Raw genomic sequence first — 26,500 nt, forward strand, 5'->3', positions numbered from 1 at the left:
TGACCTAGCTAAATTTATTTCTGTATTAATTATCTCCAGGTTAAAATGAACATTGTGTGCTTTATGTGTGCTTTAAAGTTTGTTTAGAGACTTTTGCTAGTTCAGAATACAGCAAGTGGCAAAGGTAACAATTAGACATCTCACCAGATCTTCCAACAATTCAAGACACAATTCCAATTGCTGGCCTTCTTCCAAACTGGTTGCTGTTAATGTTCTAGATACCAATAATCATTTTCCCACCGTAATCTGCATTCAAAACTGCTGCTATCTATTTCAGGGAGGATGGCACTTGTTTTGTGCATGCAGCTGGATAAACTATTTTCATTTATCCAAATGCCACATTTCTCAAGATAGCTTTAAATAAAGCAACAGCAACAAAACATACAATTCAGTGTCTTTATAGTAAGTTTATAAAATCATAAATTGATTATGAACAAATTTAAGAGCAACAGGACAACTCTGAGCACATAATTAAAAAAAAATTAAAACAGATCTTTAATTTACATTGTAAAGTAATCTGCAACAGAGGAACTGCCACTTTTGAAGCCCTGTTTACTCATATCAGAAAAATACTTTTTAAAAAAAAATATTCCTAGACGAACTAAAAAGTAGCGGGAACTACTGATGCAGAATCACTGACATTGAAATTCATTATAATCACATTATTATGAGTTAATTTTTCATTGAAAAGAAGTAAATAACAAGTCACCATAACTACCTAAGTTTTTTCCCCTTGAAGTTCTATTTAAATAAATTTCTTTTTTTATTTCTTATGTAATCTGGTTTTTTTCCAATGGTTTTCTCCACTGCTTCCAGTATTTATATCCTGGAACAACAGTGAGAGAAACGGGGAAGCAATTTGTTTTAGAAAAAAATCACATCCTTTTAGCACTATTGGAAAATATATCTATTAAACCACACAAGCACACAAAATGTAATGAAAGAAAGGCTCTTTGAGATTAAATTGTTGCAAACACAAATACCAGTGAAATGGACTTGAGTTGTTACATGGATTTTGCAAAATAGGACAAAATTGTAGTGCAATTTTTCATTATTTTACATGCCTTGTCTATAAATGTGGCCTATATTTGAAGCAGCGCCTTTGGGGTTTTCACTTTGAATGACTTCTGTTCCTTCAACAGGATATCCTTTATTTGTCTCCATGAACATTATGATGAGCAAAGCCTTTTTTGTACGCTGTGTTTAGTGATGGGTGGGCCAACAGCTGCTCCTAGAAGAGGAAAGGTAACTATAGCAACAAATGTTATCTGCATCCTCATGTATTTCCTTGTGCCCACCCTAATCCATGTTCCTTCCACCAAACCACTAAAGCTACCAACTAGTTGGTAAGAGAAAAACATTCTTGGTCTCTTGGACCAAATTCTTTTCTTTTATAAATGCTGTTCAGTTAAAACTGAAAATATTAGAACTTAGGTAGAACTAAGAAAGGTTAGAGATGTATCACCTTGGCTCCAAATTGCTGCTCTCTCTTCTGGGTTTCACTGTGAATTGCAGCCTGTTCTCAGAAGCAACAGTTGCCCCCTCTTCAGGGCCCCGAGTCAAAGCCAGCTACACTTTTGGTCGGACTTTTTTGGGACTTGATAAGTGCAATGCCTGCATTGGAACATCAATTTGCAAGAAATTCTTTAAAGAAGAAATAAGGTCAGAATCTCCATACCATATTTGGGGTGGGATGAAGGGAAAATGGGACTACTTTTTTGGAGGAAAAAAAAAAACACCTCAGATATGTAAATATGTCATTTACCAGATGCATCCTGGTGTGCATCTATATGTTAGCAACATATATCACTTTACTGAAATCATTAATAAATCCCTAAACCATTTAAAAATGCAGGCATCCATCTTTGCCCTAGAAAGACTTTACATCAATATTGTTTTAAAGGCTTAGTTGCTTATAAAAAAATCAAGTTCCTTACGATTTGCAGAAGCAAGATTTGACATTAACAGCTGTGCCATAAAATATAGGTAAAATTACCACTACAAAATGCCTTAATATGTCTTGACTGTTGTTTACTGATTGCTTTACATTTCAAACATGTTTGCTAAGGAAATGATATAGGGCAGATTGCAATGAGATATGTATTTTGAGTCCAATTAATTTCACATACTTAACTCTTTCAAAATGAAATCAATGTAACTTATTTTATTTATTTGACTAATATCTATGCTTGAATTACTAGTCTTATGGACTCTTGAAGCAGCTCCAGCTATGTGGTAGTTGTCTGCCTAAATAAAGTGAAAATAAAAGATATCAGAATTCCAATACCTAGCCAAGAGAATTTAGAGTTACAGCTGCTAAATTAATCCCAGACCCAGATGCCTCCCCAAATAAATAGGCTTTATTGACAATTCTAAAAATCAAGTCTAGGCTGGCTTGATGTAGTTCCTGAGATAAGGCATTTCAAAGGGACTCTGCAACAAAGAAGGCCTGAGACTTGCTGCTAACTGCTGAACTATTCTGTGATGGTGATACCAAGATAAACCATATCAGATCATCTTAAAACCAAGAAGAATACAGAGGGGGTGAGAAGGTAGCATATATTCAGCAGAGGGACTTGCTCCCTGTAAATGCATTAGATTGCAATCTTAGCATTCTTGAAGTTGGAATCTGTCTTTTTCAGAATATTGTAGATGGGCTTTGCTCAAATCAGTGTGTGCTTAGTTTGCATCGGTTTGAATTAACTAAAGTATGAATCAGGCTGAAGTACTTTTGTCATACTTCAGCTGTGCTAAAAGGAACAGGGCAATTTAAGCAAACATATTTTCCTAATTTTCACAAATCATTATTGCTCTTGCCATGATTTGTTCAATTTCAGGTTTTCTAAAAGAAAAGATATTAGGATAGATGTCAGCATGCTGAGAGAGTTATGGGAGAAATGCTCATTCTCTTCTAATGATTTATAGAATGTTAGATGCTTTAAAATAATTGGTAGCACAGCAGACAGTAATTGTTATATTAATAAACTACAGTTTTGCCAGATGCTTACTGCTACTCAACCAGGTGGATTAATTTGACTTTTTTTTTTTTTGGTCTCTGCTGCCATATTAAAGGTACTACAGTAAAATCATAATGAGCCTTGGTAAACCTTGGTCCATATATTTTTAGCTTTTTTGTATTTGTTTACTGAAACCCCATCATTATGGTTGCTAGACACAAATGGTTGGGCCCATAGATCGCAAGGGGCCCTGAGGATGTCTTGTGTATCTCTGCATTCTTTAAACTTTTGGAATTCTCTGAATGGGGTAAGGGATTAGGACATCTTTCCCTTCTCCTGATGTTCGATATAAAATGTTCAATGTATGATTGAAGGCAAACTGGGCTCACAGTATGTCTGGAATACTCTGAAAGATATCCCACATGAAGGAGAGTATGCTAAATGGCAGTGTGTGTATACATGCACGCATACACACACACACAATAGCCACTTTAACATTACTTTCAGATTCTAAATACCATATAGCACTATAGTCAGCCTTTGGGATGAGTTAAAACTCAATCCACAAAGCCTTACCAAGAAAAATATTATTGCTATCCTGCAACAACCATGGTTCTGTTTTATTTTATGGTCACAAATCCTAGCACCAATGACCATACTGGGGTACCAAGGGACACCAAGGCAAACAGGCTTCCCTGAACTAAGAATGCATCTCAAAAGTTCCCCTGAGTTTGTGAAATTATGCAGAGTTTCTGTGATCAATGTTAATAGATTCAGCAAGAGAGTGAAGATGGAAAGGATACTCTAAAAGCATTCTTCCTTAATCCTTAAAGGTATTGGGGTCCACTATTAAATTTCCAAGAATGCAGCATGGTGGAAAGTGAGTATTTTTTTCTAATCACTCTCTACTTTGCTGTATTGTTCAAAAACACACTGGATCTTTAGCTGATCTTCAGCGAGACGTACATTTCATAAAGGTTTTCTATCCCAATAAAACAATAAACTGCATGAGAGTTTTTCACAAACATAACTGTATGCCTGGTTGTTAGGTTCGGCACCCCGGTGTCCTCCAGATATTTTGGACTTCAATTACTATGAGACCTGAGTAACGACAAGAAACTCTAGGAATTGTAAACCACATTTGGAGGGCACCAGGTTGCTCACCTTTGCCATACTGAACAAGCAGAAATATAAAGCATATTATTAAAACATTTTGTGCCAGGGTTGGAGAACTTCTTTGTGGCTGCTCTTTTGTCAGCTTCCAAGGGTCACAGGAAGAATGTGCTACTATTGCTGGAGGAGCAAAGGCAAAACTGTTGCTCTCATGCTTTTTAAAAAACCACTTGGGGATGGGTTAGGCCAAATATTGTACTAGTTCTTCTTTTAAAACAGACCTGAAGAATCGTACCACTGAATTTTGGGAACTTCCCATCCAATTTCAAGAGTACAATTCTGGGGAGCTTTAGGGACTAAAAAAGAAGCAGGAAGCCACAGGATGCTGAGGGTTGCCTGTTCTTGCCCTTGGGTCAGTGTTTTTCCTTATGGAAAGGAAGAAGACTCTGACCAGATGTACACAAATCTTATAATAGCACTTTGAGGAAACAGATACCTCACTGGCATTGTAATAGATCACTATTACTGGACACCATTGGTCAATACTTACAAGTCTGAAACTTGGACTTCCAGAAAAGGTTGGGGGAAGTGATTCACCTGCACATGTTGTTTCACATTAACCCCTGTCAGTTGTGATCTTCTGTCAGCGACGTAGGCCAACAAGTTGTTTTGCAAGAAAATACAATGTGCGTAATCCAATCTTGCAAATCTTTCTATAGCAAACCTTCAAATAGCTGTACTCCAGCAAACAGGTTTTAAATTTTTAACTTCTCAGCTGGAATTTATCAGCAAACCTGACACTGTGTAATTTGATCATGAGATAGCTGGAAGTGGTACCTCACTACAGAAAGTAATTTTTTCTGAAATGGGATTTTTTATAGTATTGATCCTACTATACCTATTTTTAAAACGGTGGCAGCTAATCAGAATGGAGTCACACCAACGCTACTTGCATGGTATATAATATATTGATAATTTGCATAATATGCTGATTTATTTTGTATAAAGTTTAATCAAAGTTTATTGAATAAACCATAATAGGATTTGCACAGCACATCAAGTCATAAACTATAGGATAGCAATCACAATGACTGAGTTAACATAGCATATTAAATCAAAACTCAAAGCACCACTTTTTGGCTTAGAGTGAGATGAACCCATCCACTAAGTCACAGCTCTTACCTTCTCTTTTATTGCTTGGCCTTATGGCTTTTTTGTTTATTGAAAAGGAAATCTCTCTATACTCAAAGTTAAGATACCCAGGAACCTATTCCTCGTCAGTCCTATGCATAGTGACTTGATTCACATTTCATAGACTTACTACATGCAGAGCAGAATTTACCCTTGATGCGGTTTTACATGTCTCTGACTATTGTGGTTTTACTCTTAAAAACATATTTAAACTCTTGTTTTAAAAGGATTTAGGAGGGGGTTGGGGGTAAAAATGCGAATTAATAAGAATGAAACAGATTCATGGATGAAAATTGATAGCAAAATGACACAACTTAGAAATGACAAATTTGCTTATCCCTACTCAACATATACTATATAACCTCTCTCTTAGATAAATGCTTCATGTGTGCAGTGTCCTCATGGCCATGATTTGCTCTGTGTTTTGCAAGAGCATTCCAAGTAGAAGTCAGTTGTGCCTTGCTTGGATAGCAAGAAAGTTTCAGATGAACGAATGTGATAGAATAGTGAACTGTTTTCTAAATCTACCCTTGCTGAGTCTTCACAAAGCATCTCAAAGTATCAGTAAGCTTATAAAATATGGTACTGGAATCCAGTTCCATGCACGTAAGGTCAGGTTCTCATAGCATTTTCAGTTTGCCCTAAAGGATTCCAGTTGAAAGCATCTATTTGGGCTCAGCCTTTTTAGCCATTTGCACTGAGTGCTAAATGATAGGATGCAGCCATTTTAGCTGACTGCTGTGAATATTTCTGATTAAAAATACTTGCAGGTAAGCTTCCTTACAACCTTTATTGAGTTTATCCTCAATTACACATACTTTTGGAATTCCTCTGTATATATGTTGAAATGAGGCTAAGGAGGGTTCAGTAAATGAGAGATCATTGAATTCATGAATAAACCAGGGATTTTCATGCCCAAGTCTGACATGATCTTCATAAGATCACACTGACTTTTAGTTAGGCGCTATTTAAGTCCCAGGAATTCTCAAATTAAAGGTAGAAAGGTGAAAATAACTTTAAATGTGCCAGATCTTGAGAGTATACTTTTCTAAATTTAGGAATATATATATAAAGTTTTAATTGTTAAGAGAGTAAAATACAAAAGAAAAAAATTATAAATTGAATTGTGATAATACAGTGAAGAAAAAAGAGCTAAATATATAAAGATGATTAAAAGAATTAAATGTAGTAACAACAGCAACAACAGCAATCTGTATAATTATAAATACATATACAGGATTAATTCAACCATTAACCTAATAATTAGCATCACCATGTAGCATCACAATGAGGCATCTTCCTCATTTTTTAGAGCAAAGATTTTTCAAAGATAGATAATAGACTCATATCCTGGATCCATTCCTTAAAGTAAGGAGTATAACTTTCTTTTCTGTTATATCAGATTATGCTCTTTGCTGTATCCCAAAGCCCATAACTACATGATCTAGATCAGGACATTTTCAGTATCAGAACTGAGCTTCAAAATTCTTTTACCACATAAAATAATGTGTGGTTGCAACTGCCTTGGGGAGATAGGCTTTTGGACTTGCTGTCATATAATTACACACATTACACTGAGTAGGACTTATCTCTTATCTCTGAGATACACAGGATTGTACTGTCAAAATAGTCATTCATAAATACCACTTAAGAATTCAGCGCTTTTCCAAACTCAAAAACTTTGCACAGATTCCATTTTCTTTTGGAGTCAGAGGGCGGAAAAAAATCCCACAATTTTAAATAAAATTAGCATTAATGTAGTCAAGATCAAATCACCAACTATGAAGAGATTCTACTGGAATTGCTTTCTAAGTGAATATTGTAGCCCAAGGCTTGAAAGTTTTTAAATCAGTCTTGAAATTATTAAGGCTTGGAATTATTAAGGCAGTCTTCAAAATCATAGTCTTTCAATACTCGTTAAAAAGCAGTCAACTTAATTCAAATGAGTGATAAGTCATATCAGTTCTAAAGTAGTTTTATTGTGTACTCTAGATCATCTTGACTTCAAGTTTGAGCATTTAAAATATGCATTATGATAAGAGAAAATTACAATAGTTTCCCTTGATTTATTGGAAGCATTACAACATTTAGGACATTTTTGCGAATGTCTGCCACTTTGTGTGCACATTTGTGGGTGCTGCATGTGTATGGAGGCTCTGAGAGCACTATTCAGTCAACATTATGTGAACATTTTATAGATTTACAAACATAACGACCAGTCCACAAGAAAGAGAAACAAAATAGAAAATGCTCAAGTTTACATCATTTCCATAGCATGGAGGTTTATGAAAGCCTTAAAAAACTGAGGATATACTTAGTAAAATAATTTTGGTCTGCTGTTGCTTAAATCTGGTTTCAAAATGGAGCTCTGGTTTGCTTTACTTTGCATTTATTTATTTCTTCAATTTATATTGATTGATGGTTGATTATGTGCCATCAGGTTGTGTCAACTCTTAGATTTATATAGCTATCCATTTTTTAAAGTTCCAGATGCCTTCCCCACTGATATTGATACTGGTGGCCCTTTATAATTATTTGGACAGAATTTGATGACATCTCTATAAATAGCTTTGTCTGAATTTACAAAGCCAGTTAGATGGCAGATAAGTAGCTGAAGAATGTTTTAAATTTGTATTTTAAGAAGTATACCCCTCTTCAAGGATGGGGAACTTGTTCCCAGCAGCACCAGTTAGCACTGGGAGTTGTAGAGCCATAAGTGTCCTCTCTATGTCCTTCCTTCTCTATAGTTCTTTGGGAAATTTGCATGTGGTGTCCCTAGATAAGAAAACTGTCAAACAACAGAAGAATAGATGTGATTGTTCAACTGTTAAATTATTTCCAGTATTCCTCACAAAAGCACCATCATAGAAAAAGTCTGGAAAAAATCATTCACTGATTAAAATATAGATCCATACATTATAAAACTGTATACTTTCTTTTAATTCTAAAAGGAATTTTCCTCTTATGGAGAGCTTTCCTATGGGGGTTCAAGTTTAGGGCTTACAGGAAACTGAAACTAACCCTGCATAACAAACTTTAGTAACTGCTCTTTTTGCTTTAGACAAACTTCACAGAAGAGCCATTCTTACAGTCTAAGAAGCAGGCTACGATATTCAGCTTTAATCCAAAATAGATGCACACATCAGACGTCTTTACATACCTTTTTTAGTTTCCACAAGGGGATGAAAAGAAAGCTAATAATGAAGGTTGATGACAAATATCAACCACCTTATAAACCCAAAAGTCTCCCATGATGAAATTTATCAAGCTAAGCAACTATTAGCAAAACATACATATTTGCAGAATATGTGATCGCTGTCAATTGTCTACATCAGCCATTCCCTGCCAGGGGTCAGGTCCAATGGTTTCCTTCTCTGACTGATGCTGTTCTGCCAAAAGAATGGAGTCTTCAACTCCCAACCCACCCAAGAATCTGACTGAGAAAGCTAGAAGAAACTCCCAATCAGATCTGCAACATAAATAGCAGAGATGGTGCCAGTGGGTATGCAAAAGAGCAATGGGAGTTTTGCTAAGTGAGCATAAATATGTGTAATATTGGATGTAGTCAGATGCACTGAACTACAACTACCCTCAGGCTGATTGTGGTTGATTCTATGATTTGTATAATTTCTTTCCTCACCAATATTGTGAGGAAGGTGAAAAATGTGTTAGACTCTTCCAGTTACAGTGACACAGAGTGCTTGCCACAAAGTTAACATTCTTCAAAAAGTGGCTATTATTTAGCCATTTTATAGATCTCTTTTTGGCAGCCTACCTTATGGTATAAATTCGGCAAAAATATTCCTGTGGTAAACTGGGCAAAGGTGGATTAACACTGTTGTATGTTTGCGTTTTGATGACAGGTTTGACAGTTGGCTCTCTTCACATTTAACCCTCCCTCCAAGCTCCCTCTCCCATTACCCCGGGAACTATTCAGATGACAGCAAAAGTTGGCGGCCAGTTGAGATCTCCCGATTAACCACAAAATACCAACATGACCAGTCCGACGAGAGAATTTGCACTTCCCTTACTCAGACTAAAAGCTGTAGCATTGAGCGAGCTCTATGGAACACGGAGAGATTCCAGAAATGGCTGAAAGCAAAGCGCCTGACCCCTCTCTTGGTCCAGGTTTGTACAAAGTCTTCTGCAATGCCCAACTGATACGTAACCCGCAGTCTTGTTTAAAAGCTGCCTGTTGTTAGGAAATAACTATTGTATTATGGACTTTGGACCATCCTTACTTCTTTCTCCTCCTTCCCTACCCATGTAGATACACACAAACCTCAAAAGCCACAAAGCAATAAGGTGGATAAGCTGCTGAGAAGCCCCATTTGTCTAGCATGTGATTACTTTCATAGAGAAAGAAACTATGGAGTATAGCAGATTGTGCTGTTGTTATTATTAATGATTATGCATGTTGTTGTTCTTGTACTGCTACATGATTACCTTGGGCTGCCTGTGCATCATTCTTGAAGACTTAGTAGAAGTTACTGTTATGCAAGCAGCAAAAAAAAACATACTTCTGAATCCTGTTGTCTTGCTGATCAGTAGAAAAGACACAAGAGTAAAACAAAGTGAGACAGTTAAAAACAGACAAACTCAAAACCTTTCAAGCATCAGTTTGTCTCTCTGTCAATAAACTCACACCAAGAAACTTCATAATAGTATGCAATAGGCTATTTGATCTTTGGCTTTTCACTATGGATGCGATCACTTTATTGGTGGTCTACCCAAACTTAACCCACAGTGAGTTTAAAAAGAACTTGGCCATCTGTCATTTGGCAGGGTTCACTTTGATATGGTCATGTCATAAGCAGATGCCTTCTTCCTTTTCATAATCCCTCATGTACCAGTCTTTATCTTTTTCCAGTCAGGATATCTTATACCAGTCAAGAGATCCAGTGGCCTCCTTCTTTTGTCTGAGATGCATCTTGATCTATTTGGATACAGAGTCCTTGTCTTTCTTTCAAAAGGCCAGAACTTCAGTAATTCTGTGCCCTTTCTCTAAAGCAACATTCAGTTCTATGGTACACCATTGCTCCATTCAGGGCCCTCTCTTTGTGTCTCCTCAAAATGCTCTACCTGTGTTTCTGCACAGCTTGCACACAAGTAATTAACATGCCCCGCCTTGTAGGATAAAACTGGGAAATAGAGGCTTCTGGGTGGGTACACTTTGACCTTAGAGAGTCCAAAATACTGGTCTATGTCTCCCAAATGTTGATAGATTATCTGTGGGTGATCAATGGAGTATGTCCTTTTGTTGTTCACAAATGAACACAAACTGGTAGAATTGTAATTTAAGATTTTTTCACTGGGTTTGACTTGTAGTATAGACATGTGTCATTCATTCTATCTTCAAAAAGAGCATCTCATTGATTCAAGGGGGTTACGAGCTTCTTCTTAACCACTAACAGCTTCAAGGAAGCATCAGTTGCTAACTTAGCATCCCAAATGCGGTGTATAGCATAACCCTGATCCTTGAGGTATTCTTCTTTAACCTGAGTGCATTTGTACAGAAGCTCATAGGTTGAATTGAGCATGCTATTTTTGTCCTCTGCACGATGAGACAACCACAACACAAGCAATCATTAAATTCAAAGGCCATGGGGATACCACTGATGGCAGCAAAGCCATCCAAAAAATAATTACCAACTTGCTCTTCACCCTGCTGCAATGCATGCTAAATATTCAGACTCTTGCTATATGTTATATACATCCACCATTGTATGGAAGGTGTGGAATACCTTTGCCTAAAAGTGCTAATGCAATTGTGTTTTTCTCCAAATACATGATATGGTACTGAGCAATGCAGACAGATGCCTGTATAACATACTGGAAAGGGTTAATGCATGAATCTCAGTCTCTTCAGCAAGAAGTGTGTGCCTTTGGAGGCAGGACTTGGAGGAGAAAACAATTTGCATACTTAGTGTATTTTGTCCTCTCCATATCCACCTGGTGACAGGCTTGCTTCAGATCTGCACATCAATGGTATACAGATAGTCCTCGACTTACATCCGCAATTGGGACCAGAATTTCCATCACTAAGCAATGTGATCATAAAGTGAGATGTCATGTGACCACATCACTTAGTGATGGCAATTCCCCCTTACTGTCATTAAGTGAATTTCACCAGTCATTAGCCAAGGACACCCCCCAATCCAAGCCATTCTGGGTTTGGTCGCTGCCAGCCCCAAGCCTCAGTAAGGTAAGGGACTGCTTCCAATTCCCCACCCACCTATTCCCTCCCCAATCTCTGCCCTTTTGGCTGCCCCGCACTCTGCCTTGCAGGTCAGCAAGCAGCCCCAGAACCAATCAGAATTGCTTGCTGATACATTCAGGGTATGTGTGTACATGTGTGTTTCTAGTAAATTTTACAAAAATATAACGCTGGATTTAACTTTCAGAAAAAATGAAAAGCAAGTGTACCTTTAAAAGTTCTTTTTCCTGCACTTAAAGTATTGATTATATAAATTCAACAAAAATAAAACTTTATTAGGGCTTTGTTTATTTCAAAATTGGTCAAAATTGGGTTTGCTTCAAAATATAGATTTTCAGTATAGTCAAGCTTTAGGGTTACTAGATGTCAATGAAATCAAGTAGTTCAGTCCTTGATTAGGGTTTTAACTTTAGGACCAGCAAGCAGACTTTCCTAATGGATTTATAATACATCATATCCAGTAGGATTCATGACTTGGTGACATCAACCCCACATCCTGGCTCTACTTAACTTCTTAGCAGCTTTCGATACCATCAACCATGGTATCCTTCTGGATTGGATCTGGGGATTGGGAGTGGGTGGCACAGTAGTGTTCTGGTTCTCTTCTTTCCTAAGGGGCCGATACCAGTCGATGTTGATCAGGAGAGATCACGCCCTCGACCCCTACTGTGTGGGATGCTGCAGGGTTTGGTGCTGTCTCCACTCCAATTTAACATTTACATGAAACTGCTGGGGGAGATCACCACAGGGTGAGGTATCATCAATATGCTGATGATACTCAATTATATCTCTCCACCCCTGGTGAATTAAGCAATGCTGTGGATGTCCTGTCCCAGTGCCTGGAGGCTGTAGGGGTCTGGTTGGGGAACAACAGGCTTCAACTGAACCCTGGCAAGTCTGAGTGGCTTTGGGTTTTAGGGACTACTGAATCTGGTATTTCACTATCTTTGGTTCTGGATGGGGTGGCACTGCCCCAAATGGACCCAGTGTGCAATCTGGGGGTCCTTCTGGACTCACAACTCAAGCTCAAAGAGTAGATGGCAGTTGTGGCTAGGAGGGCCTTTGTGCAACTTTGTGTTATGCACCAGTTGCACCCGTTCCTGGATTGTGAGGCTCTGCTTACAGTCACTCATGCCCTGGTCACCTCCCAAATGGACTACTGTAACATGCTCTACATGGGGCTGCCTTGAAGAATATCTGGAAGCTTCAGCTGGTGCAAAATGTGGTGGCACAGGCACTTATGTGTGTCCATAGATGGACGCAAGTTACACCTCTGCTCATTGAGCTGCATTGGTTGCCAGTTTGCTTCCAGGTCAATTCAAGGTGCTGGTTTTGACCTTTAAAGCCGTATATGGCATGAGGCCAAGTTATCTGAGGGACCGCCTCTTCCCTATTACGTCCAACAGGAGAGGCAGATGTGAGTCCTATCCGCAAGAGTTCCATTTGACAGGACCTAGGAGGTGAGCCTTTTCTGCTGTGGCACTTGCCCTCTGGAACATCATCCCTTCTGAGGAGAGTTTAAGAGTTTTGAGAGCTTTATGGCCTTCTATAAAGCTCTCAAAATGTGGTTTTTTCCAGCAACCCTGGAGATCCCCTGGTAATAGGGAGCCTGCATGCTGGTTATTCTGTATGTAAACATCTTCCCTCTTGTGGTCTCGTTCTATCCACATTTATTGTTTTAATGGGTTTGCAAAATATGTTAATCCTTGATTTCATTGTATGCCACCCAGAGTCACTTCGGGTGAGATGGGTGGCCATATAAATTTGACAAATAAATAAATAAACAAACAAACATGTAAGTAGAACAGCTAATTAGGTCCGTACCTCAAGTAATCCCAAAGATTATAGTTTAAAACTCTGATGCAAAATTAAGTTTAGTCCTTGGCACAATCCCCTACTGTTACTATCCAAAACAACATAGAACTGCCTCCCTCTTAAGTGGTGGCTGATCGTTATCTTGGAAGTCCATCCACCTCTTTGAAGTTGATTGCCTAAACTGCGTAAGCTTACATAGAATATAGTGGGAGGCTAGTTGATGATGACTATAACTTTGGAGCTGATATGCAGGTCCCTTTTACATCTGTAGGAACTCTCCAACTATGCACAGAAGTAGCAATATTAATCTGTTAGAACCACCTCCCACGTGTTGATGCCAGGGACTTTCAAGAACAGCAAAGCATCACCTGTTGCCTCAGCTGATGCCAATGCAATTCTGAGAGTGCGTTCTATGGAGGCAGGAGATTATGCAGGATTCTTTGAGAGTCAAGCACAAAACCTTGCCTAGTCCTAGAACATCAGGCACATTCTAGTGGCCAAGTGCCCAGTCCTCTCAAAGTTCTTTAATCTCTTGCCTATCTATAGCAATATCTCTCATGCAAAAGGGAGTCTTTTTACTGAATTCCTTCAGAGCCATAGAGGTTGTTAGGAGAGATAAATCTTGCCTTTGGTCCTCACATCAGGTACTTCATAGCAGCTGCTGGGCAATTTCTGGTCTCCAAGGAACAGTAGCAAAAGGCTAAGGGGGAGAGAACTATGTGGGAATACGAATAACCATGGGAGTGTTGCTCCATCCAAATAAATAGCAAAGGAAGACATTCCTCTTATGCATCAGAAAAAATAGAACTGCCTCTTTCTCCTACTTCCCCAGCCCATGAGAAGGCTTTATTGTGCTGAAAGATGCCAGCTACCATTTGCACCAGAGCAAAGTACAGTGATTCATTTGGCCAGTTATTAATGCCAAAGGCTAAAGGACTGGCTCGATATCTGAGAACAAACATTACATAATTGTGCATTGTTATAATGATCAGTGCTAATGCAAGTCAACAATGGCCCCTGGAAAAAAAGTGGGTGGGGCAAAGACTCAGGAAGTGAACTATTAAGTGAATCAAATCAGTGATCCAAGGAGGCATCAACATTAGCTATGAATATTCTACACATGGATATGAATTGAGAATTGAGGTAGCTTGTGCATGTGTGTGTGCGCGCGCGCCTTTGAGTGCCTTTGACTAGTCGCTGCAGTTTTTCTGGCAAGATTTTCAGAAGTGGTTTGCTGTTGCCTTCTTTCTGAGAGAGAAAATGACTGGCCCAAAGTCACCCAGCTGGCTTCATGCCTTAGGCAAGACTAGAACTCACAGTCTCCACATCTCTAGCCTTAACCACTATACCAGATTGGGTCTCTGAGGTAACATTACACAGAATTCAAATTGTCTCCCCCCCCCCCACACCATTGGTTTCTGAATTGTGAATCATTATAGTCAGATCCTGTTATTAATTTGAACTTTTCTTTATTGTGACTCATGTTTTAAACCATTTTTGCAGTGTAATTTTAATGTCAACATAACCTCTTTGTTAGTGCACAGCAAGTAGGAGACAGGGCTATGCATGAGAAAACCTTTGATTCAGGACTTGCCTTTGCCGTGAGCTAAGCTGTCACAGGCATCACCTTGCGCTCATTCCCCTCAACCCCACAAAGGAAATACAGTAATTCTGAGCTGCCTTACAGGGTTGCTGTAAGAATAACCATGAGATATCTTGTAAGAATTACTTTAAGTGCTCAGAAATGGCACATTAATATTAGCTATGTTATTATTCTTAGCTCATCTTTGTAAATATATTTCCCTCATTGATTTGTTACACCTAGACAGAATTTCATCCCAGTGGGTCACTGGATTAGATTCTTGCTTTTAAATTGGGACTCACTAGATTTATAAGTATCTCAGGCTCTATAAAGTTTTGGGCTTTAAGAAGCTCTGTGACTGGTTGCTTAACCACAGTATACTGAGTAACCCCCAAATGGCTGGATATGCAAAAACATTAATCATAGATGGCTTTGGAATCCATGTGGCATTCAATACCCCTTTTGATGCCTCTAGAGTACCTTTGCAATGGGTCAGATCATCTCTGGAATCACACTCAATGTTGCCTGCAAAATAATGAAACTGTAGAAAAAGTGACTGAGTAAAATAAATCAACATAATAAATCAATATAATATAACCTAATTTTGTACAGGAAAGTGTCCATCATCTATGCAAGATAAAGCAAGGGTAGATAACAATAAATAAAAAAATTAATTAGCAACAGAATGAATTGATTATATGTTTTATAAATTTTAAATATATTCAGTTGGATTATATAAGAGTTTCTTATGAATGAATTTATTGTGTATTTATGGTAGGTTTAATATATAATATAATTGTAGATTATATTTGCTAGAATATTTTAGAATCCTATACAAAAAACAAAAATGAAACAAATGGACATTTGTTTTGTAAATCAATGGGTTTTGGATAATGTTAAGACAACTATTTTCCAAAGAGATTATTCTGAGCAAAAGTATAGTGACTCCTGGAACAGTGTTAGATTCACAGTTGTGTATTCTTTAATTTGAAGGGAAATAATAAATACTATAAGTACTTTTATCTAGTGTTGTCCCCTTACCCCCACACCCCAAACTCTTATTTTAACATGTAACAATTTTAACATACAGCATGATTTCCACCCACCACTCATACTTTCCATGGATTTCTCTCTAATCACCACAAGATGGCAGCATGGAACATTTCCAACTTTAGCTGTAAGGAAAAAAAGAAGTTCCATCTGGAAACACAAGAATTCATCTTATACACCATTACTTCCCCAGCAGTAGAGTTCCATTACTTTAAATCAAAGACTATACACAGGTTTCTAAAAAATTTATAAACATTTTACTTGCCTTGTTGCTTCTCTTTTGTTCTTTGGTAAGTTTTATTTAGCAGCTTGCAAGAGGTCTTTTTAAGAGAACTATGTGCTTCCCATCTCTCCACTTCCTTCTGTCCCTCTTCAGTTTGGAAGAAACCCTCTCTCTGCAGCTGGCTTGTGCCACACAAAGCTCTCCCAGAATCCAAAACCTGTCATATATGGAGTCCCCTCCATTGGAGCACTTTGATTATGTGCTGTCAAGTTGTGATCAACTGTTAGTGACCACATAGATAGATTTTCATCTTGATGTTCTGTCCCTAATCTGATCCTGTAGCTTTTCCAATGGTGTACTCATCGCCACTGTAACTGAGTCCATCCACTTTGCTGCTAGTCGTCCTCTTTCCTTCCACCTTTCCCAGCATTTGATCCTTCTCCAGAGAGCTAGGGTTGATTTCAATGATTCATTGGTTTGTGTTCTTGGCTGTCCATGGTAGTTTCAGAAGTCTTCTCCAATAACAAAGTTCAAAGTGTCAATATGCTTCCTGTTGGAGCACTTGGTAGAAGCTAAATTCTTATGTAGGCTCAACATTTGATGAAAACAAAGGCCATATTTCTTCTTCCTAAGCTTAACTAGAAGAAAATCAGATAGAATCATTGATGGGGGGAGTTGGCCATTTGTTAAAAGAATTAGTACATCAGGTTTTTTTTTTCTTCACATGCCACATTATTTGATGTGACAGTAGGTAAAGGAATATATTGAGTTAGAAATGCAATTGTATCACTAAAGCTATATTTTCTTGTTTGCTACTATTATATAGGATTCTCACATCTGAATTAAAATTTTAAAACTGGAAAATGGAGATGTCACATTTAAAATATACAGTTAATTCCTGGCCAAAGGAAATGTATATTTTGAAGCTCTATCTTCCAAAATGATGTATTGCATTCTTTATTTTTATCTGTTATTCAGTTCTCAAGACTGAGAACAGAGATAATGTTCATTTAACACATTTTTGTTGTCAGGTTGCTTTATTACCTTTAAAGTATACTATTTATATAAGTATACTTATATTTAAGGTCTACTTAAATATAAGTTCCACTGAGTTCAATGGAACTTTCCCCTAAGACAGTGTTAGTTTGTTTGTTCTGCCAAACTCCATCCTGATTCTGGGTGGTGAATAAGACTATAGCTAAGTTTTTTGAACATTGCAGAAACTTTTAAGCGGTCCATTCCAATTCCCACTTCCACTATGAAATAAACCTGAGGCCTTATAAAGCAGCCTATCATTTTAAGACTGGGCAATCCTGTTTCAGGAGTAGGTTGCATGATTCAGGGCTCCATAAGATGTTATGTCTCAGTCAGTTTGAGTTTGATACCTCATATTAAATAAGTTCAACAGTGCAGATGTGGAATCCGTAACCACAGCTTATAATTGTGTTGATGCAAGATAAGTGCATTTAAATTTCCAGCATGTGATGCCACATTATTAGAAGCTGGGCTTGAACCAATAGCCCTTGGGTTGTAGATAGCTTCCAAGGAGATGTCTAAGCAGCTTTAGTTTTCTGGATCAGGAATGCTGTTTCCCACTCCGGCTGCCCACTGCCTATGTAGACAGGAAGGAATATAAGAGTCCCGTTCAGCTTTGCTTGAGCAATGAAGGCTCTTTATTTTTGTATTTGTTGATTGTCTCTTTGTCTTGGTTCTTGGCTTGTTTTTGGTCCCACTTCCTGGTTTGTGTCCTGTAGGTTTTTATATAGTTATTATGTTGACTGCTTCACTTTGAGAATAGATTATGCTTACTCCAGCTTATTCTCCAAATGCTTCTTCAAATTTTTGCAGCCAGGATATCCCACTAGAAAAGTCAGTGCACACCTGGAACCCAAAATGCAACTTCCTTCTTTGACTGCAGTTGTGTGTGTTATGTTCATGTTACACAGCAGATAAGTATCACACTACCTTTTATCATGCATCTACTGTATAATTAATAAAAGTACTGCCAAATATGGCGAGAGATGTAATGAAAATTCCGCCATGGCTTTTTCTTCAATCCTGATTTTTCTTTGATTCTGACAACTGGCACTTCTCCTAAGGCTACCATTTTCAAAATCTCCTCACACATCCAATCTCCAACAGGACTGTGACCCTTCACACCATTACACCATTGGGTTTTTTTTTTTCTTCCATAAACTGAAGGCTGCTGTGGGATCCAGATACAACATCAACTCATTTAAGAATGCCATGATTCCTCTCTCTCACACACTCACTCACTTTCCCTCTTTTCCTTCCATTCAAAATCTCACGAAAAGCCTAGTCTTCCTCTCCAAACTAAGGATCATGGGAACATGCAAAGGTTTAGTCTCCTTAGGTTCCTGGTGCCATGTGGCTATTTCCTTGGTTTGTTACCACAACGTAAAGTAAGCATTGATGCCCTTGCATCACCTAGCAATCAGTCATCTCTTACTGACAAGCAACTGCAGCAATGTGGTATTTTCAGAGTGCAGACTCCCATTTCTGCATCAAAGCAGTTGAACTTCTCCAATAACTGCTTCTTCTCCTCTGTGGTTTTTGGATATATAGGAGACTTGACTCAAGTTATTGGGCTCAAGTAATTGTTTTATATAGTGCAAAGAATTATGACATGTCTTAATATACTTGAATCAAAATGACAGACTGTGAAATAAAGTTTTTCATTTATGTGGATGGTCCTACCTGACCCAACTACCAACTCAGCAGCTGCCACAATGATTACTTTGTGTGTCACGGTGGAAATCTTTACTGAAAATTACAAATGGTCCAGGGCTGAAAAGCTTGCCTGCCCAAGAGATTTGAGTTTACATGCATCTCTTGACGAAACTGTCACTGGCAGAGGAATGTTACTCCCCATCCGTGCCATCCAGGCTGCCTACATTTCAGTTCACAGTAGCTGACACTTCTCTCTGAACTATTTTTTAAAGTGTCTGTATAACAAATATTCTCATACAGAGCAAAAGGTTTAATACCAGTAACAAACAAGAGATGCCAAGTATACCACATATTGTAACAGCAATTATCCATATTCAAGATTCAATGTTCAGAGTTTTAGAGATGCGTATGTAACCTCTGCCTATGTGAGTCTTATAGAGCTGTGCTGAAATGAAAAGCTGCAAAGGTTTAGATTACAATTTTTTTCTTTATCATAACAACAGCATAAAAACAATTTAGCAAACATAAGGTCAAACAGAAAGATGGTCTAATTTAACCCAAACGAAGTAAACCAGACATCTTCTTTGGTCAAGGAAGGTTATGCTGATCTTGTTTTCAAATTTATACTTAGCCACTTCCAATGCTTCTTTGGTTTTTCAGGATCCTGATCACTTCAATTGTTACCTTATAGGCAACTCAATTCTAAGCAACAGAATAATAACAGCAATTGGGAAGTTAAAATGTGCATCATAGAATCATAGGTGACAGTCAATACTGCAAATAAAAATAGCCAGAAATACCGAAATTGGTTCCTCATTCCTTTATATCAGTGTTTCTCAACTTTGGCAGCTTGAAGATGTGTAGACTTCAACTCCTAGAAGTCCACACATCTTCAAGCTGCCAAGGTTGAGAAACGCTGCTTTATATAGTAATTCAGCTACCCACAATATATCAGTGCAATTTACCATATTCAATGTAACAGTCCATAATTGTTATAAATCTTTTATAATTATCACCTTCCTAGCAAAAACTTTTTCCATCTAAGCTTGTCTTTGGCTGATGACTTTGCCCTTCTGTGGCTGAACCAAACATTTAATGAGGGCACTTCTGCCAATCTGCAAATTTAGTCTCGTTATTAGTTGTTTCTTATACCAAAATATTTACCAACAATGCAGGCAATAGGTTTACTCGAGCCTTTTTTTTTTTTTTATGCCCTCTGTTGATCTTGGCTCCTGAGAGTGGCATAGGCAAGTCTGTCAAGTCCATGCAGTTTTCTTAGCAATATTTTTCGGAAGTGGTTTACTATTGCCTTGTGACTCTCCAAGAACCTTTACTGAAAACATGTATTAAAATCTTTTTGAAAGTCCAACTTCACAAAGTCTACTACATCACTGTTTCAATGTACTTATTGATACCCTCCATGAACTTTAAAAGACTACAGTTCTGGCAGTCCTAGTTGCATTGTTAAGCAAGGACCTCACATGACCACTGTCTTTGCTCATTGGAAGACAGCAAGGAAGATCGCAAATCACGATCGCATGACCATGGGGATGCTTCAACAGCTGTAAATATGAGGTCTGGCTGTAGCTACTACTCGTTCAGTGCTGTCATAAGTTCAAACAGTCGGTGAATGAGTGGCCATTAAACGAGGACCACCTGTATTGAATTAATGCAGCAGTACTCATTTTCAGAATCTATTCCAGAACATACAAAAGGGAAATAGGTAACAAACGGTCTGATTTTATCTAAGTCCTTGTGATAAAAGCAGAGAAAAGACTATGCGTGTCCACATTTTTCTTTTAGGGCCTCCGTACACCAATGCTTCACTGTCCATCACAAAGACTGTTGGACCGAATAGTGCGGCGATATGCTGAAGTGCCAGATGCTGGTAGTGTCTATATGGACCATTTCACAGACCGGGATAAACTGCGTCTCCTCTACATGCTGTCTGTTAATACACATCCCATTATGTTACAGGTATAACGGCATCTGCCTTCATATAATGTAAATCATCCTTCTGAGTCCCATTTCAGCTCACTTTGAAGGTTGAGAAAAATTATGAATAGCTTGGATAACCCTCATGCTGGATCCACAGAATTTATATAGGGCATGAGATTCTAGGCTTCTTGTAGCACTTAAGTTTAAAGTGGCCACTCATTTGCATGATTATTTTGTCCTTGCAAAGTTCAGACTTCCTCAAGTCTGAGTTCTTAGGTATCAGATTTACAATTTTAAACATACAGCCAGTATGGCCAATGAGTGGAGGCAATCAGAGTTGTAGTTCAGCAATTTTTGGGCCCCAAACTGGGGACACCTGTGTTAAATCATGCCCATGCACTGAGAGTTAAATTGACACAAACACTGTTTTTAACATAAATGGCTGGATCTGCACTTAAATCTGTTTTAGCTAATGTACAAATCATATTCTAAAGGGTTGGGGCCAACCATATATGGTTACATGGCTCTTGCCTGGAAATGGATGTTGCTAAATTATTTCCATGTATTAAAAAATGTATTTACTCTCATCTATGAAAAGCAGCAGAAGCATTTTTATTCAAGACATCCACTGAGGAGCAGCTGCTTCAGTCACCAGCCAGCTGCTTGATCCTAGTATTTCTGGCAAAATAAACACCAATAAAATGTATATTTTACTATTTACAAAGATTAAGTTCTTTACTAATATAAAAACATTGTTGTAAAGCAACCAAACCCTTCATGGATCACTGCCTTGTCGTGACGAAGAGGCTTGCATAACTCAGTGAAGCCATGAGCTATGCCGTGCAGGGCCACCCAAGACGGACAGGTCATGACAGAGAGTTCTGACAAATGTGGTCCACTGGAGAAAGAAATGGCAACCCACTCCAGTATCCTTGCCAAGAAAACCCCATGGACAATGTCAAAAGGCTAAAAGATATGACGCCGGAAGATGAGCCCCTCAGGTCGGAAGGTGTCCAATATGCTACTGGGGAAGAGCGGAGGGCAATTCCAAGTAGCTCCAGAAAGAGTGAAGCGGCTGGGCCAAAGCCGAAAGGACGTTCAGCTGTGGATGTATCTGGAAGCGAAAAGAAGGTCTGATGCTGTAAAGAACAATATTGTATAGGTACCTGGAATGTAAGATCTATGAACCAAGGCAAGCTGGATGTGGTCAACACATTCAACATGAAATGACAAGGTTGAACATTGACATCTTGGGAATCAGCAAATTAAAATGGACAGGAATGGGTGAATTTAATTCAGGTGACCATTATATCTACTACTGTGGGCAAGAAACCCTTAGAAGAAATGGAGCAGCACTCATAGTCAATAAGAGTGGGAAAGGCAGTAATGGGGTACAACCTCAATGACAGAATGATCTCAGTGTGAACCCAAGGCAAACCATTCAACATCACAGTAATCCAAGTCGATGCCCCAACCACTGATGCCGAAGCAGCTGAGGTTAACCTGTTCTTTGAAGACCTACAACACCTTCTAGAACTAGCATCAAAAAAAGATGTCCTTTTCATCGTAGGGGATTGGAATGCTAAAGTAGGAAGTCAGGAAATAATCAGAATAACAGGCACGTTTGGCCTTGGAGTGCAAAATGAAGCAGGGCAAAGGCTAATAGAGTTCTGTCAAGAGAACAAGCTGGTCAGAGCAAATACTCTTTTCCAACAACACGAGAGACGACTCTACACATGGACATCACCAGATGGTCAATACCGAAATCAGATTGATTATATACTTTGCAGCCAAAGATGGAGAAGCTCTATACAGACAGCAAAAACAAAACCAGGAGCTGACTGTGGCTCAGATCATGAGCTTCTTACTGCAAAATTTAGGCTTAAATTGAAGAACGTAGGGAAAACCACTAGACCACTCAGGTATGACTTAGATCATATTCCTTGTGAGTACACAGTGAAGGTGATGAATAGATTTAGGGGATTAGATTTGGTAGACAGAGTGCCTGAAGAACTATGGACAGAGATCCGTAACATTGTACAGGAGGCAGCAACTAAAACCATCCCGAAGAAAAAGAAATGTAAGAAAGCAAAATGGCTGTCTGATGAGGCTTTACAAATAGCTGTGGAAAGAAGGAATGCGAAAAGCAAGGATGGAAGGGAAAGATATAAGCAACTGAATGCAGATTTCCAGAGAATAGCAAGGAGAGATAAGAAGGCCTTCTTAAATGAACAGTGCAAAGAAATTGAGGAAAACAATAGAATGGGGAAGACTAGAGATCTCTTCAAGAAAATTGGAGATATCAAAGGAACGTTTAGTGCAAAGACGGGCATGATAAAGGACAAAAAAGACAAGGACCTAACAGAAGCAGAAGAGATTAAGAAGAGGTGGCAAGAATACACAGAAGAACTCTACAAGAAAGATTTTAATGTCCCTGATGTCCATGCTGGTGTGGTCACTGACCTTGAGCCAGACATCCTAGAGAGTGAAGTCAAGTGGGCCTTAGGAAGCATTACTAACAACAAAGCTAGCGGAGATGACAGTATTCCAGCTGAGATATTTAAAATACTAAAAGATGATGCTGTTAAAGTGCTGCACTCAATATGCCAACAAGTTTGGAAAATGCAACAGTGGCCACGGGATTGGAAAAGGTCAGTTTATGTTCCAATTCCAAAGAAGGGCAATGCCAAAGAATGCTCAAACTACCGCACAATTGCGCTCATTTCACATGCTAGCAAGGTTATGCTCAAAATCCTACAAGCTAGGCTTCAGCAGTATGTGAACCGAGAACTACCAGATGTACAAGCTGGGTTTCGAAGAGGCAGAGGAACTAGAGATCAAATTGCCAACATTCACTGGATCATGGAGAAAGCACGAGAATTCCAGAAAAACATGTACTTCTGCTTCATTGACTATGCAAAAGCCTTTGATTGTGTGGATCACAACAAACTGTGGCAAATTCTTAGAGTTGGGGGTACCAGACCACCTTACCTGTTCCCTGAGAAATCTGTATGTAGGCCAAGAAGCAACAGTTAGAACCAGTCATGGAACAACCAATTGGTTCAAAATAGGGAAAGGAGTACGACAAGGCTGTATACTGTCACCCTGCTTATTTAACTTATATGCAGAGTACATCATGAGAAATGCCAGGCTGGAAGAATCACAAGCTGGAATTAAGATTGCAGGGAGAAATATCAACAACCTCAGATATGCAGATGATACGACCCTAATGGCAGAAAGTGAAGAAGAGCCTCTTGATGAGGGTGAAAGAGGAGAGTGCAAAAGCTGGCTTGAAACTCAACATTAAAAAAACTAAGATCATGGCATCTGGACCCATCAATTCCTGGCAAATAGAAGGGGTAGAAATGAAAGCAGTAACAGACTTCATTTATTTGGGCTCCAAGATCACCGCAGACGGAGACTGCAGCCATGAAATTAAAAGACACTTGCTCCTTGGGAGGAAAGCTATGGCAAACTTAGACAGCATATTTAAAAGCAGAGACATCACCTTGCCGACAAAGATCCGCATAATCAAAGCTATGGTATTTCCAGTAGTAATGTATGGCTGTGAGAGCTGGACCATAAAGAAGGCTGAGCGCTGAAGAATTGATGCCTTTGAACTGTGGTGTTGGAGAAGACTCTTAAGAGTCCCTTGGACTGCTAGGAGGTCAAACCAGTCAATCCTAAAGGAAATCAACCCTGACTGCTCATTGGAAGGATTGATAACGAAGCTCAAGCTCAGATAGTTTGGCCACCTAATGCGAAGAGAGGACTCTTTGGAAAAGACCCTAATGGTGGGAAAGATTGAAGGCAAAAGGAGAAGAGGATGGCAGAGGATGAGATGGTTAGATAGCATCACTGAAGCAATGAGCATGAAACTGAGCAAACTCAGGGAGGCAGTGAAGGACAGGAAGGCCTGGTGTGATATGGTTCATTGGGACATGACTTAACGACTGAACAACAACAAAGCAACCACAAATTTCATTGAAACCCACAAGAATATTTTACCAGTGTACTGCAATAACTTGAAATCAGTAGAGCTTGTGACAATACTACGTATGACATTAGCTGTGTATCCACATTGGAAAGAACGCAATGGCAGCTGCTGGAGATGGGGATGATAATAATTATAGGGATCCTTGGAATAAGGGAAGGGTTTTATTTTTCTGCGGTGGCCCTGATGAAATCTTTTTTCTGGAACTTCTATTTGCACAGGGAGATAAGTTCTTATATATCCATCCACGCATATTTCTGGGGTAAACAGTGTTATGCTCAGAAAAAGTTTACAAAATAATAAAAGAAATTAAAAGCAGGATATAAGGGAAAAGGAAAGGAAAATGAAATCTGTCTATATCAGCACCATTCACTATACCTTTTCATACCTTTTTAATCCTTGGAAGTCATCCTTGCTTCTATCATGTCCATACTATACACTGATTCATACGATTTTGTGAACCAGTATTTGTTCCCTTTTACAATTTTACAATTTTGGACATCTTTGCCACTCAGTGTTATCAGAGTTTCATGTGGGTCTTACTGATATATAAAGGGAGTCTGAATGAAAAAGTAACACCAACAATTGCTTGCTTTATTTCAGAAACCAAATCAACCAACATGCAACTGCCCCCTAGGTCACTCAATGCAGTGTAAGAGATACCTACAACCACTTAGACAAGAATTCATTAATAATCAGGACAAATATGGGTATATGCCCTATGTGAATTTCACAAATTTTGGCTTCCCTCATCATTGCTCCTAGAGAAATGCCATGCTTCTTCAAAAGAAATATCTGAAGACCTCTATAGGATGTAATTGAGGCTTATCAGTCTGTAACAGGTTACAAAACTGTTTCTAAAGCTCTAAGGCTCCATTCATCCATAATAAGAGACATAGTCTTGAAATGGAAAAGATTTGGGACAATAATGAATCTTCCCAAAAGTATCCTATCAAAATCAGATCAAATGCACAGCACAAAATTGTCCAAAAAGTTAACCCCATACAAAAACAACCAAACAAAAATCACCCTGGTCATTCAGGAATCTATAGATGGCTAAAGTGTTCATAATTCCATAATCATAAAAGTGCTAGGTAGAAATAGGATTCATGAAAGAATAGCAAAATGGAAGCCATGGCTCACTAAGAAGATAGATGCTCACCTCAAGTTTGCCAAGAAGCATCTGGATGACTCTCCAGTCTTCTGAATGTTTTATGCGTAGATGAGACACAAGTGGAACTTTTTAGGCTGCATGGGTGTTTTATGTCTACAAAGCCAAACACTGCATTCCACAATAAGAACCTCATATAATTTGTCAAGCACAGATGTGGTAGTGTTGTTGCTTGAGGATGTTTTGCTACCTCAGGACCTAGACAGCTTACCAACATTGAAGGAAAAAGAGTTCTTCTTTGTGTCAGAGAATTCTACAAGACAATATCAGCTCATCTGTCCATCAGCCAATGGACAGCTGCAAATGAGTCATCTGGCAAGACAGTGATCCCAAACACACAAGCAAGACTATAAGAGAATGGATGAAAATAAACAAATTCAACATTTGGATTGGACGAATCAAAGTCCAGAATTAAAAACAATATAAATATTATGGCAGGAACTAAAATGAATAACTCATTCTAGAAAACCCTTTAGTATCAATGAGTTGAAGCAGGCTGCTTGCAGGAATGGGTCACAATGATGTCAGAGATTGATCATCAATTACAAGAAGCTGAAG

General features: G+C 38.6%; 1 protein-coding gene across 3 annotated transcripts in view; it reads left to right on the plus strand.

The window, feature by feature from the left end:
* Window positions 1-1,335: 1,335 nt before the first annotated feature.
* DIPK2B (divergent protein kinase domain 2B) overlaps window positions 1,336-26,500 on the plus strand; it is a 32,010-nt gene continuing 6,845 nt past the window's right edge. For 2 of the 3 annotated variants that reach the window (XM_088144727.1, XM_088144725.1), the window contains exons 1-3: window positions 1,336-1,662; window positions 9,125-9,389; window positions 20,643-20,816. In XM_088144727.1, coding sequence (XP_088000853.1) covers window positions 1,457-1,662; window positions 9,125-9,389; window positions 20,643-20,816 — 645 coding nt within the window. In that variant the 5' untranslated portion in view covers window positions 1,336-1,456. The remainder of the gene's footprint in view (window positions 1,663-9,124; window positions 9,390-20,642; window positions 20,817-26,500) is intronic. The other variant, XM_088144726.1, reaches the window with a different exon arrangement.

This window comes from Python bivittatus, unplaced genomic scaffold (assembly GCF_059951505.1).
Source record: "Python bivittatus isolate LINGU-HERP-01145 unplaced genomic scaffold, Pbiv_v1 ctg000350_np1212, whole genome shotgun sequence".
Taxonomy (NCBI): Eukaryota; Metazoa; Chordata; class Lepidosauria; order Squamata; family Pythonidae; genus Python; species Python bivittatus.